General features: G+C 37.8%; 1 protein-coding gene across 1 annotated transcript in view; it reads right to left on the reverse strand.

The window, feature by feature from the left end:
• The window catches only part of Xpo1 (exportin 1), a 46871-nt gene that overhangs the window by 8673 nt on the left and 25973 nt on the right, over positions 1-12225 (reverse strand). Inside the window, exons 12-21 of the mRNA XM_031342298.1 lie at positions 10835-11032; positions 9554-9692; positions 9182-9363; positions 8943-9099; positions 8693-8856; positions 7982-8116; positions 6932-7115; positions 6408-6514; positions 4219-4413; positions 2724-2892 (exon numbers count right to left, since the gene is read on the reverse strand). Coding sequence (XP_031198158.1) covers positions 2724-2892; positions 4219-4413; positions 6408-6514; positions 6932-7115; positions 7982-8116; positions 8693-8856; positions 8943-9099; positions 9182-9363; positions 9554-9692; positions 10835-11032 — 1630 coding nt within the window. The remainder of the gene's footprint in view (positions 1-2723; positions 2893-4218; positions 4414-6407; positions 6515-6931; positions 7116-7981; positions 8117-8692; positions 8857-8942; positions 9100-9181; positions 9364-9553; positions 9693-10834; positions 11033-12225) is intronic.

Consider the following 12225-nt stretch of genomic DNA (forward strand, 5'->3'; position numbering starts at 1 on the left):
TTTCAAGAAAGGGTTTCTCTGTATAGTCCTGGCTGTCCTGGAACTCAGAAATCCAACTGCCCCTGTCTCCCAAGTGCTAGGATTAAAGGTGTGTGCCACCATCATCTGGCTAAATAAAGCCTGTATTTTTTTTTTAAAGATTTATATTATTTTATTTATAATGAGTACACTGTAGCTTCAGATACACCAGAAGAGGACATCATGTCCCATTACAGAGGGTCATAAGCCACCATATGGTTGCTGGGAATTGAAGTCAGGACCTTTGGAAGAGCAGTCAGTGCTCATGTCTCCAGCCCCCATTCTTCTTATGAAGAATAATTCTTTCTTCCTTTTTTTCTTTTTTTGAGTTGGGGTTTTTCTTGTGTGTGTATCCCTGGCAGTCCCAGAATTTGGGTATGTAAGATCAGGATGGCCTCAACCTCAAACTCTGTCCCTCCAGTGCTAATACTAAAGGTATGTGCCACCATGTCCAGTAAGCCCACCCCACTCCCATTTTTTTCAATCTGTGTATTAAGTTTAAATTAGCAATGGAGCTCATAGACTCCAAAATATGCCACAAGTATCATAACACACAGTCAGACATGAGAACTAAGCAAAGACAAACCTTGTTTTATTTGCTTAGACAGGATGTTGCCCTGTAAATTAGCTTGGCCTTAAGCTAGAAATATTATTTCACTTGAATCTCTCCAGGGTTGAGATTTAAGGCATAAGAGACCAAATCTGGTGGATTTTTTTTTTTATTATTTTAGACAAATATCTTAAACCATCTATTACTTATGAATAAAGTTAAAAGTAGCAGTGAAGGTGAGAGAGTTGTATGGCCCAACATGAAGCCAGAGAATCACTAGAGTTATATCAGTGGTTAAGGGCACTTGCTGTTCTTCCAGAAGGAAGGTGGCTCATACAAATCTATTACTGCAAAACCCTTTTCTGGCTTCTGTGGGTACCAGACATGAATGGTACATTGACATATATGCAGACAAAATACTTAAATACACACTAACAAAGGTCTAAGATGTCAACATCCAACATGCCCAGAACTTAGGAAGTAGAGATAGAATGATCATTAAGATGGTAGACTAGGCCAAGCAGTGGTGGCGCATGCCTTTAATCCCAGCACTTGGGAGGCAGAGGCAGGCAGATTTCTGAATTTGAGGCCAGCCTGGTCTACAGAGTGAGTTCCAGGATAGCCAGAGAAACCTTCCTGTCTCAAAAAACAAAAACAAAAAAACAAAAAAGATGGTAGAATAGCCTGGAATATATGAGACCCTGTGTCAAAAAAATAAATGGGAGCAAGAAAGGTGGCTCAGCCATTTACAGTACTTCTTGCTCCTGCAAAGGATTGATTCCTAAGCACCAATGGACATCATGGTCCACAACTATCCACAGTTCTGGTTCGATGGCATCCACCACAAACTTCTAGCCTCCACAGGCTCCAGGCATGAGTATGGAGTAAAGACATTCACAAAAGTTAAGCAATCATAAACAGTGGTTCTCAATCTCTAAGTCCTGATCCCAAGGGTATTTAATAACCCTTTCATAGGGTCAACCTACAAGCACTGGGAAATAGATGTTTACATTATAGTTCATAAAAGCAAGATCATAGCACTGAAAGTAACTATGGTTGAGTGTTTACAATATGAGGAAGTGTATTAAAGTTGAGAACTATCACTCTTACATATAAAATAGCCATGAAATTGCTTTCTGTTAAGTGATGTTCTCCTAACCTCCAATTTGAGGCCATTTTTAACATATAACTGTTTCATGTAACTTCCTCTTGGAGATTTAAACAGCTTATAACAAATAAACCAACCTTACAACTATGCAATTCCCTATGCATATCCAGACAGTAGGATTCCTACAAAGAGGTGTATATATAGGCTCCCAGAGAAAGCAAGCCAAAATGCCCAGAAAACAGTTGGCCCTCTTAGCCTGGAGCATAGGTTAGTAAAGAGTAGATCCTGTCCTTAAGTTTATGTATATGGATGTTTAAAAGTGTCTGTCTGTCTACACACACACACACACACACACACACACACACACACACACACACACACACATATACACGCGCGCGCGCACACACATGCACACATCCCTCTCTGTGTATGTTGTGCCTGTAGAGGCCAGAAGATACAACAGATACTCTAGAGCCAGTTTCCGGGAGTTGTATGTGATCATACAGACAGATGCTAAAACTCAAACCCAGGTTCCCAGGAACAGCAGCAAGTACACTTAGACTTGCACATGCAAGCCATGACACACACCTCCATTCACAGGCAGAGTTGAGGTGGGGGGTAGGGAATTAATGAAAAATAAACCACCAAATCAACACTGTGTGTAGTGGCACACTTTTAATCCCACCACTTGGGAGGCAAATGGATCTCTGTATAGCCGGGGCTATACAGGAAAACAAAAAAGCTAAGAAAAATCAACAGTCCTAACACCAAGCTGTTTTTAAGATAGCTACTAAGAACTAATGGACAAAGAGCATACACAAAATTCATGAGGTCTATGAAGGATGGTGAAACATGTCCCCACCAGATTTTTGTAATGCTGCTAGAATGGCTCCATTTAAAAGTTAATAAATGTTCACTAGTGAATTGATTCAGTACTTTAGGAACCTCTGAGAACTGAACACTAGCACCTCCCCCCACCCTCCCTGAAGCTACTGAGAATTAGTGTATATTTCTGGTTTATCAGTCAAATGACTGAATTGTATTTACCTGTATCTGCAACATTCCTCATAGTATGTTTAAAAGCCCAAATAATAGAATCCAAAACAAGCTTGAACTGTGCAGGTGGAATAGCTAGGAATGCTGGGAAACAGTGAGAATTGACAGCTTGAAGTAGTAAGAAAAAGTTTGTTCTGTGTTCTGGATACTCTTCAAAATCCTAAAAAAAGAAAGAACACACCAACATTTCAATGCCTTACTAAAAGAGGGAAATAACAAGTTTCTACTTGCATCCACCCTCAGTTTCCCCCAAAGGAAAGCCCAAATTTTAGGATTTGTTTATTTCTTTTTATATTGGTTTTCCAAGACAGACAGGGTTTCTCTGCGTAGCCACGGCTCTCCTGTCACTCAGCTTTGTAGACCCAGCTGGCTTAGAACTCAGAGAAATCTGCTTGCCTCTAGAATTCAAGGTGTGCCCCACCACCTCCAGGCTAGAATTTAAGTACCATGCTCTGGAAACATTCACAGACTAGCAAACACAGCCATGCTTTTGGTGAAGCATCTACTCTTAGGAACCTGGTGAAGGTCTGAGGCCAGTCCGGCGCTTTGCAAGATGCTGTTGTCTGAAATCCACATACCAAAGGTGTGTGTTTGTATCACAACTCACGTGGAAAACTTTAAAAGATTTATCCTCTTAAAAAAGAGGATAAAAGATGATGTGTCTTCACACAAAGACATAATACATAAATCGTCTCATCGTCTGAAGATATACCATTGTCCCATCAAGTCCCATTACAGATGGTTATGAGCCACCATGTGATTGCTGGGAATTGAACTGAGATCTCTGGAAGAACAGACAGTGCTCTTTAACTGCTAAGCCATCTCGAGCCCAGGAATAACTTTTAAAACATTATTACTACCCAATTTTATCCTGTTAAATCTTGAAACCAATAAAACCAGTAGAATATCTGGTATCCTCTAAATTTTAAAAGTTACCACATACCAAGGTTCAGCTTAGTTAATCCCCACCACTTTCTTTTGTAGACCAAGCTGGCCAAATTTATAACAAGCTGTTATATGTGTATGTTATATGTAGACCAGAAACACAGCTGTGCTTGCTAGTTATTTGTGATTACTTGCAGAGCATGGTACTGAAATCTTTAAAATACAAATTCTAGCCTGGAGTTTGTAGGGCACACCCTTAATCCTAGAGGCCCGCCAGAATGAGTTCCAGGCCACCGTGGCTACACAGAGACTAGAGATCATAGTTCTGTCCATCTACCACGGCCCTTTGATCGCTCTTGGGTCTAAGTGTGTCCATGACCAGTCTTTAGTCTTTTTGTCTTTTTTTTCTTTGGGGGGGGGGGGGGGGGAGTCAAGATTCTATTATTAAAATGACAATTACTCCTTTGTATACTATAAATATAATACTGAATTCTAGGACTTTGAAACTCTAAAAAGAAAAAAAAATGTCATTTATGTATTTACCAGTGGAGAACATACTACAAAATCTTCAATTATATTAATAAAAACACAAATCACCCACCTTATTTATCATATTCAATGTGCACTCAAAAACTGCATCAAATATTTGAGGTATTTCAGCTGTTATATGTCCACCTAATTTGTTGACAATAATGGCCATAGTACTAAGCACTTCTGGTTCTCTAGCAGCTGGAACATTTCTCTGGTAATCAATAAGAACTGCATCCAACAAAGGAGGAACAAAGTTTTCAGCTACCTGTTTGAGGGAAAAAGTAGTATAGGTCACTCCAGTCTCTAAAGTAATTCAGATTATCTGATGAGATATGCTAAAATGTTTTAGCAATAGGAACCAGTAAGGTCAACATTAAAAATGGTCACAGATACTAGATAATTTAAATATATCACTGTCTTATTACATACCTAGTTTGGACCCAAACTCATGGCATTCATCCTGCTACAGTTTCTAAGGCTATGAGGACAGGTGTGTCAAAACACCACCTTCATACATATTCAATAGTCAAGAGTCCTAAATTGGCTAGATCCAAAATACTGACCAGACTTCAATGTATGCTCTAAAGATTGGGATGAATAAATCCAAGAAGACTGCGGTGTTCTGTGGCTACTGATAAGAAGAAGCTGATCCAAAAGTAATGACTCATGGAAAAGGCCAAAGCCAGATACAGTGAATGGTTCTCTGTACCTACACCATCTAGAACTCTACATCTAGGCTATCTGACCTCTTCTACACATACACGAGTAAGTTTAAAAAAAAAAAATAATAAGTGGCTGCATTGCCATAGTAAGTAACCTCCAGACCATGAGTCCTTGTCATATGGTGGGGAAAGAAATTATGTTTCAAGTAATTTCTTGACTAATAACTAATTTAATCCCAGAACCATCGAACATCAAAGTGATACACACAGAGTATCTGTTCCATTACAAATAGCAACAATGGACAAGTTTTAACTTCCCCAAGCATAAGGAGGCTCACAAACTTCCTGCAGATTAAAGGTGCTCAATCAAGTCTGGGATCAACAGCAGTAGCTCTCCTGTGTTGGCTTATCACTACTTCTTACATACCATTCACCTATTGCATTTTCTTAAACCGCTGTTTCAGTTTGCCATTCTCAGCACAAAATTTTCAACAAGATAAAATTTCAACAGGATAAAAAACAAAAAAACCCCACATCCTCTTTTGTGTGTCCCTCTATAGATCCACCTGACACTGCCTCCCAAATAAAGGTGTGTTCCTCCACCACTCTATCTGTGTAACTCAGGCTGGCCTGTAAAGGTGATTCTCCTGCCTCTGCCTCCTTTGGCAAATACTACCCGTGTGAGTCACCACAAGTGGGAAAATAATACCCTTCAACTGAAAAGTGAAGGTGATAAGATGGCTCCTATTGTGACAAGGACACAGGGAAGAACTCATGCCATTAACTAGTTGTTTTATCTATACAGGACAACATAAACAACAAATATTTTAGTCCCTAATTCTCAGGCTTTTCTCAAGTGTACACACATGGCACATGGAAGTCAGAGAGGTTAATCTGTGGAAGTTGATTCTCCTTCCATTGTGTGGATTCCAGTGTTGGAATCCACTGAGATTTGGCAGAAAACTCCATCATTCACTGAGCTGGCGACTGGCTGCTCCAGTTTCCATTTTACTGACTCACAAACATTATAGCTGTTATCACACACTAATAGTGAGTGAATAGGGTATGGCCCTCCTATTTTGGGTGCTGATTTGAGGATTAGGCATAGCAATCTGCTCTAGTGTTCTTTTGTAGTTTTAAATCTGAAGTGGTGACATTTTTTACTTTGACCATCCTCAAAGCTCGAGATCAATGATGAGGGCTCCTGAGATGATTCAAAAGCCTTCATTTGCAATCTTTTATCTTCCTACCCTCAAAACCACTGTAGTAGCTACAGCTTATGAACCATATGGCCTGGATTTCCTTGTGACCTATATATAAAACATGAATTCTATTGACATTTTGTTATCTAAGTTTTTATCTTAACAACCATTCAATCTACCTTTGGACATATCTCTTAATTATTATCATGATCTGTAGCAAACTAATTTCTTCAAAAAGCTAAATCACTTCTCTTTTACTAAATAAAATAAGACTCAAAAAATACTGGCACAAAATAACTTTAGACACAGACCTTTAACCACCTTTTAATTAAGCAAATACAAGTAAACATGACATATTTGAGAATGTGAAGAAAAAGAAAAAAAAAAAATCTTACCATCTGAGGATCATTGGAACGGCTCACCCATCCAGAAATTAACTTTAAAGTTTCCCTTTTTACCGTCCGCATACTTCTAATCAATGGTTGCTTTGTAACCATTTCACCTAAAAAACAATCAAATATAAGCTAACTTGATAGTATGCAAAGTTAGGCCTACTTCAAATAATAGCACTCTACTGACCACTTAAAAAGCTATACCTTCAAAAGAATTTATTGGGGGAAAGGTTGAAAAACTAATGTATGGAAGAGTATACCAAAGTGCAAACCCCCAAACAGCCAAGATCCAACACACAGCTTTGGCATTTTTTGCAAAGCAGTTACTCTGTCAATAAACTATACTTGTAGGCAAGAGTAATCTAAATTGGGTAAGCAACTGTTGAGAAAGGGTCTTGGGCCTTCTGATACCGGAGACAGCAGGTTTACTTAAATGAGAGAAGTCCAGAAAGGGTATGAAAGACAAGTGAATGTAGAACGACCTTTACCTAGCATTCTACCTTCCCCAGGAAGCCAGAATGACTTACCATTAGCTTGAATAGCTGCAGAAATATTTTCACTGAGGCACTTATATACATTAAGCATGTCTAAATAAATTCTCCCAAGCTGAATAACAAAGGGATGACCAACAGCTTTGCAGGCTCTCACATTTGTTTTTAATATGCTACCCAGCTGCTTGACAGTTTCAGGATCTTTCAATATATCCACATTCTGAAATTATCACAATAAAACACAATCTCATTTATCAAAAACTTCATCTTATTTGTAATTTCAAAAGACAAGTATAAGTCCTGGGTTATAGCTCAATGCTAAGATGTTTAATAAATATGAGGCTCCAAGCTTAATCCCTATCGACTAATCATACCTAAAGCTCAAGAATCTAAAACCTACACTAAGAAGTGGAGTGAAACAGTGTCAAACAGATCAAACAAAATGTGTCAATGTGGCTCATCTCCAGGACCCCATGGTCTCAAATATCATTACCCCACATAAAACAATCTTGTCACTCTTTTTTCTGTCTCTTATTTTGATCAGTGTTCTAGTTTTCAGCTGACTTCCAACTTGTTATGTTTGTCAAGGATGGCTCTGAACTTCTATACACCTGCCTCTATTTCTAAGTGCTAGGATTATGCTTACGCACTACCACACCTGACTTCTGTTATCTTTCAATTGTTCAAATTCACATGAAAGCATGTATCCAGTAAGGAATATAGCCACATAAAACTGAGGGCTGAAGCTCAAATCCCCAAGAGCAATTGTAAAGATGGGCTTAGCATAACCTGTCTGTTCTTCCAAGGACTTTCCAGAAAGTCACAGGCTAAACACTCAGATGTTCAGTGATGTTCAAGGTAAGGGTTAACACCCAAGGCTATCCTTTGGTTTCCATGTATGCAATGGCCACCTCATGAACACATTACAATTCAAAAGGGACTCGTTTCAAGTATACATTTCAAAAGTGCGAAGACTGAACCTTAAACCTCAATAGAACTCAAAAAAGGAAAATAAAAGACATAGAGAAAAAGAACCCTCGAAAAACAACCAAAACCTAAAAAATAAAATAAAAAATAAAAACTTACTTTGGTTGCCTGCTGAATTATACTGTCCCACACTTGATTAGGGAGTAGCATGTATTTTTCTATCAAATGCTCTTGAACTGTCTGGTCTGTCTGTGCACCAATCATGTACCCCACAGCTTCATAAAAGGTATGAACCTGTTTTTAAATGCAAACATTTTTATTTTCATACTCTCATGCACCCAAATAATGGAAAATACATGTAACCAAATTACAGATACACTTAGATTGTATTAATACTTATTTTTCCAATTATTAGCCTGTTTCAGTTTTGATTATATGTATGTGGAATGGGAGGGGCTATGAACACGTAAGTATATAAGCCTGGATAGACCATAAGATGACAATGAGAGAACACTGAACCTGGAGTTAGAAGAGTAATTAGCATTAAGTATGGGTGCTGGGAACCCAACTATAATCCTCTACAAGAGTAGTACCCACTCTGAACTGCTGAGCTGCTCTCCATCCTCCAAGCATATTACTTCTATAAACCATTAAAAACCAGTGAGGGGACCCAATAGTTATGAGGATTGGCTACAGTTCCAGAAACTCAGGTTCAAGCCCAATCACCCATACAGTAGTCAATGTCTGGAACTCCATGGTTTGATGCCCTTTTTCTGGCTTCTTCATGCACAGGAGGCATATACGCACACACACAAACAAATGCAAGCAAAAACTCATGTGCATTTAATAATAAGCAGTGACTTTATATACCTGCTGAGGCTGAAGATCACAAATTATAGTATTTATGTTGTTTAAAATCTCGTCAATAAATGGCATCACTTCTCCAACTTGAACTTGAACAAAATGCCTACGGCATTTTTGAGCTATTTTAATAAATGTGTCACAAGCCATGTCCTGGACTCCATCATGGGTCTCTAACAAGATAAAGAGATTTATTAACTTTCTATTCAACATAATATGAAAAGTAAAATTAAAAACAATGAATTTAAGTGAGATTTACCATGCATGAATTCAAATAGCTTGTTTACTACTGTCTTCAAAAATTTCCAATGTGCTCTCAAAAATCTTGGGTATTGACCTACTATGTACATGATATTCGATGCAATAATAGCTTTATTATCTTTACCTCTTTTCTGCTCACATAATCCTAAAAGATCCTATAAAATAAGGCAAGATTTGGTCATATAAAGTTACAAAATAGATCTTTAATGGTTCTACTTCATCCTACTGGCGGAATACCTTGATAACAGTAACAAGAAACCGCTTCTCATCCTCTTCATGCATTGCGCCACTGATGGAGCCTATTGCCCAACACAATGTATTCAAATTTTTCCATGACCACTCTGTACCATTCACTTGATTTTGAAGTTTCTTAGTCATTATTATTTCTGTATCTACATAATCCAGATGAGTAAGATAAACTACAAAAACAGAAAAAAATCCAGATGTTTCACAGTGAAGACAAAATAATTTTTTTTCTGCTAAGGTGTAATAACATACTAATAAGTATATGGTTACTAAAAGATTCAGGTAAGTGCAGAACATTGACCAAACAGTATTTTCACAAATAGAGGATAGAATTATAAGAATTATTGTCATTTATTTACTTACCTAATGTTTCTCTCATATTCTTATACAAATTTATGGAATCAGTATCCTTCATGAACTCTCTTACAACTTCTCCCTGATCATTTTCTACAACCAGTACCTCCTCTGGCTTAGCCATGCGACTAACCATCAATAAACGGACCTATTGATCAATAAACCAGAAGAGAAACTTAAAATATTTAATAGCAACGAGAGGCGTGTACTTAAAAATCATATACTAGAGGCATGGGTAAGTAAGGTAGGGAAAATTACATACTAATTAAGATGCCACACAAACTAATTCTTACAAAAGAATTTAGAAAAAATACTCAGTCATGCATGGTGGCACATTCCTACAGCCTCAGCACTTCTAAAACTGAGTGGATCTCTATTTAGAGGCTAAGATTGGCTACCAAGCTAAAAGTAAAACTTACAATGGAGGCATATAGTCACACATCTGTAATTCCAAAACTTGGGAGGTGGATCCATAAAGACCGAGAGGTTAAAGTCAGCCCCGACTACTTAACACCTACCTACACTTTCAGTTTTAAAAAAATGGTTGGTATTGTAATGATACAAGCCTTAATCTCAGTATTAGGAAGGCTAAGTTCAAGGCTAGCCTGGTCTATAGAGTTAGACTCACATCAGCAAGCTCCCTAAAAGAATGAAATATTCTAAAAAGTAAAAAAATTACTTAATATTTAATAATATAAACTATGCAACACTATATTTCAGAAACACATTTTGATCTGTAGTTTATTTATATAGTTAATTTTTACAATTATTTATTTATAAGTACATTATAGCTGTTTTTATACATACCAGAAGAGGGCATCAGATCTCATTATTAATGGCCATGAGCCACCATGTGGTTGCTGGGAATTGAACTCAATACCTCTAGAAAAACCACCTCTCCAGCCCTTATTTTGTTTTTTGAGTTTTTTTGATACCAAATTAGGTCTTTTGATTTCTGTGTGTAGCCCTGGCTGTCCTCAAACTCAGAGATCTGCCTCCTCTGCCTCCTGAGTGCTAGGATTAAAGGCCAGCATCACTCTGCTTTATCTGTGTTTTAAATAGTATCAATAGTTAACCTCTGGTTTACACATTTCATTTGTCTTATTGAATGACTAGACTGGAGATAGCCAATGAACATACACTTTCGTAAATCCAGATGATGCACAGCTGTTAGCTTAAAAACCACACTTCTAAAAACCACAACTGGAAAACTTCTTAAGTTCTACTTCTAACACTTTAACCACCAAAACTATAGTAAGAAATAAGAGTGTTAACCAACCACATCATTACCTTTGATAACACAGTCAAGTACAGCTGTCTCCTAGGAGGAATATCAAAGTGCTGACTTCCAGATAACAATGGAGAAGCAGATGTAGAAAATGGACTCTCTCTGTAGAGCTCAGCTGCCAAATGATTCCAGTACTCAAGGCAGATTTTAAAAATTTCAGTTTCTTCCACTTCAGACACCAACAACATATAATGAAGAGCCTATATATTAAGTCCAAGAAAATTAAAAATATTGTCAAATTTTCAAGTTGCTTCCCCCCACTTAATAAGGATGAAAAACTGGGCAGTATGGGCACATACATATCTTTAAAATCAGCAAATTTGAGCCAGGAGGATCTCTGAGTTCAAGGTCAGTCTGGTCTACAAAATAAGCTCTGGGATAGCCAGCCAGGCCTTGTCTCAAAAAGCAAAACCAAAAGGCTCTATTTGAAATATATATGGAATTTTATTCCACAAACTGAAAACTGGTAGGCAATTATTTTTTCTGACATGTCCAGGGTACTTTAAACTGGTACAATCTAATCTCTGTAAATAGCTTTTAAACTGGACAGCATGCCCTACAGCTCTGGTCTCAGCACATGGGAAGGCAGGAATGTTTTACTGCCTGTTTTACCAGACAGTGGTGGCGCACAATTTTAATTCTAGCACTTGGGAGGCAGAGGCAGGCAGATTTCTGAGTTCGAGGCCAGCCTGGTCTACAGAGAGAGTTCCAGGACAGCCGGGGCTACACAGAGAAACCCTGTCTCGAAAAACAAAAAAGAATACATTTTCACACTGAAGTATTATATAACCATGAAGAACACGTTATGGTAGTTTTCCACAACATGCTAAAATACATATTAAAAAGATCATGTATCATATATTATAATGTATATAAAGTAACAGATAAATTCAGAGACATAAAGCAATGGGTCTGGGCCTATGAGACCTGATGCAATAGTATGCAATATGCATCTCCTGCTGTGGAGATGGTAAAAAGGTTTGGAAATCATACTACTGTTCGTTAAATTGCATTTAGAATATTCTAAACCAGGACTACAGTTTTTGTAATTTTTGTTTTGAGACAGGGTTCTCTGTGTGCCCCAGGTGCTCTAAAATTCACTTTTTAGACCAAGTGAGCCTTGAACTCACAAATATCAGATGACGTTTGCTTCTCCAGGTCTGGGATTAGATCTGCACTACCATCCTTGGCAATTTTTATACCTTTAAACAGGTAAATTGTTTAGATACCAAGACAGAAAAGTGATGCTTAGCACAGGAACACACCCAACAATAAATTAAAAATTAAAATATCATATTGGGCCAGTCTTTAGAAAGCTAAGAAATAAGATCCCACTAGAGTTTGCCCTACTGAGTTCCAAACAACCTAGGAAAGATTATGAGAACCTGTCTCA

The sequence above is a fragment of the Mastomys coucha genome, unplaced genomic scaffold (assembly GCF_008632895.1).
Source record: "Mastomys coucha isolate ucsf_1 unplaced genomic scaffold, UCSF_Mcou_1 pScaffold22, whole genome shotgun sequence".
In the NCBI taxonomy this organism is placed as follows: Eukaryota; Metazoa; Chordata; class Mammalia; order Rodentia; family Muridae; genus Mastomys; species Mastomys coucha.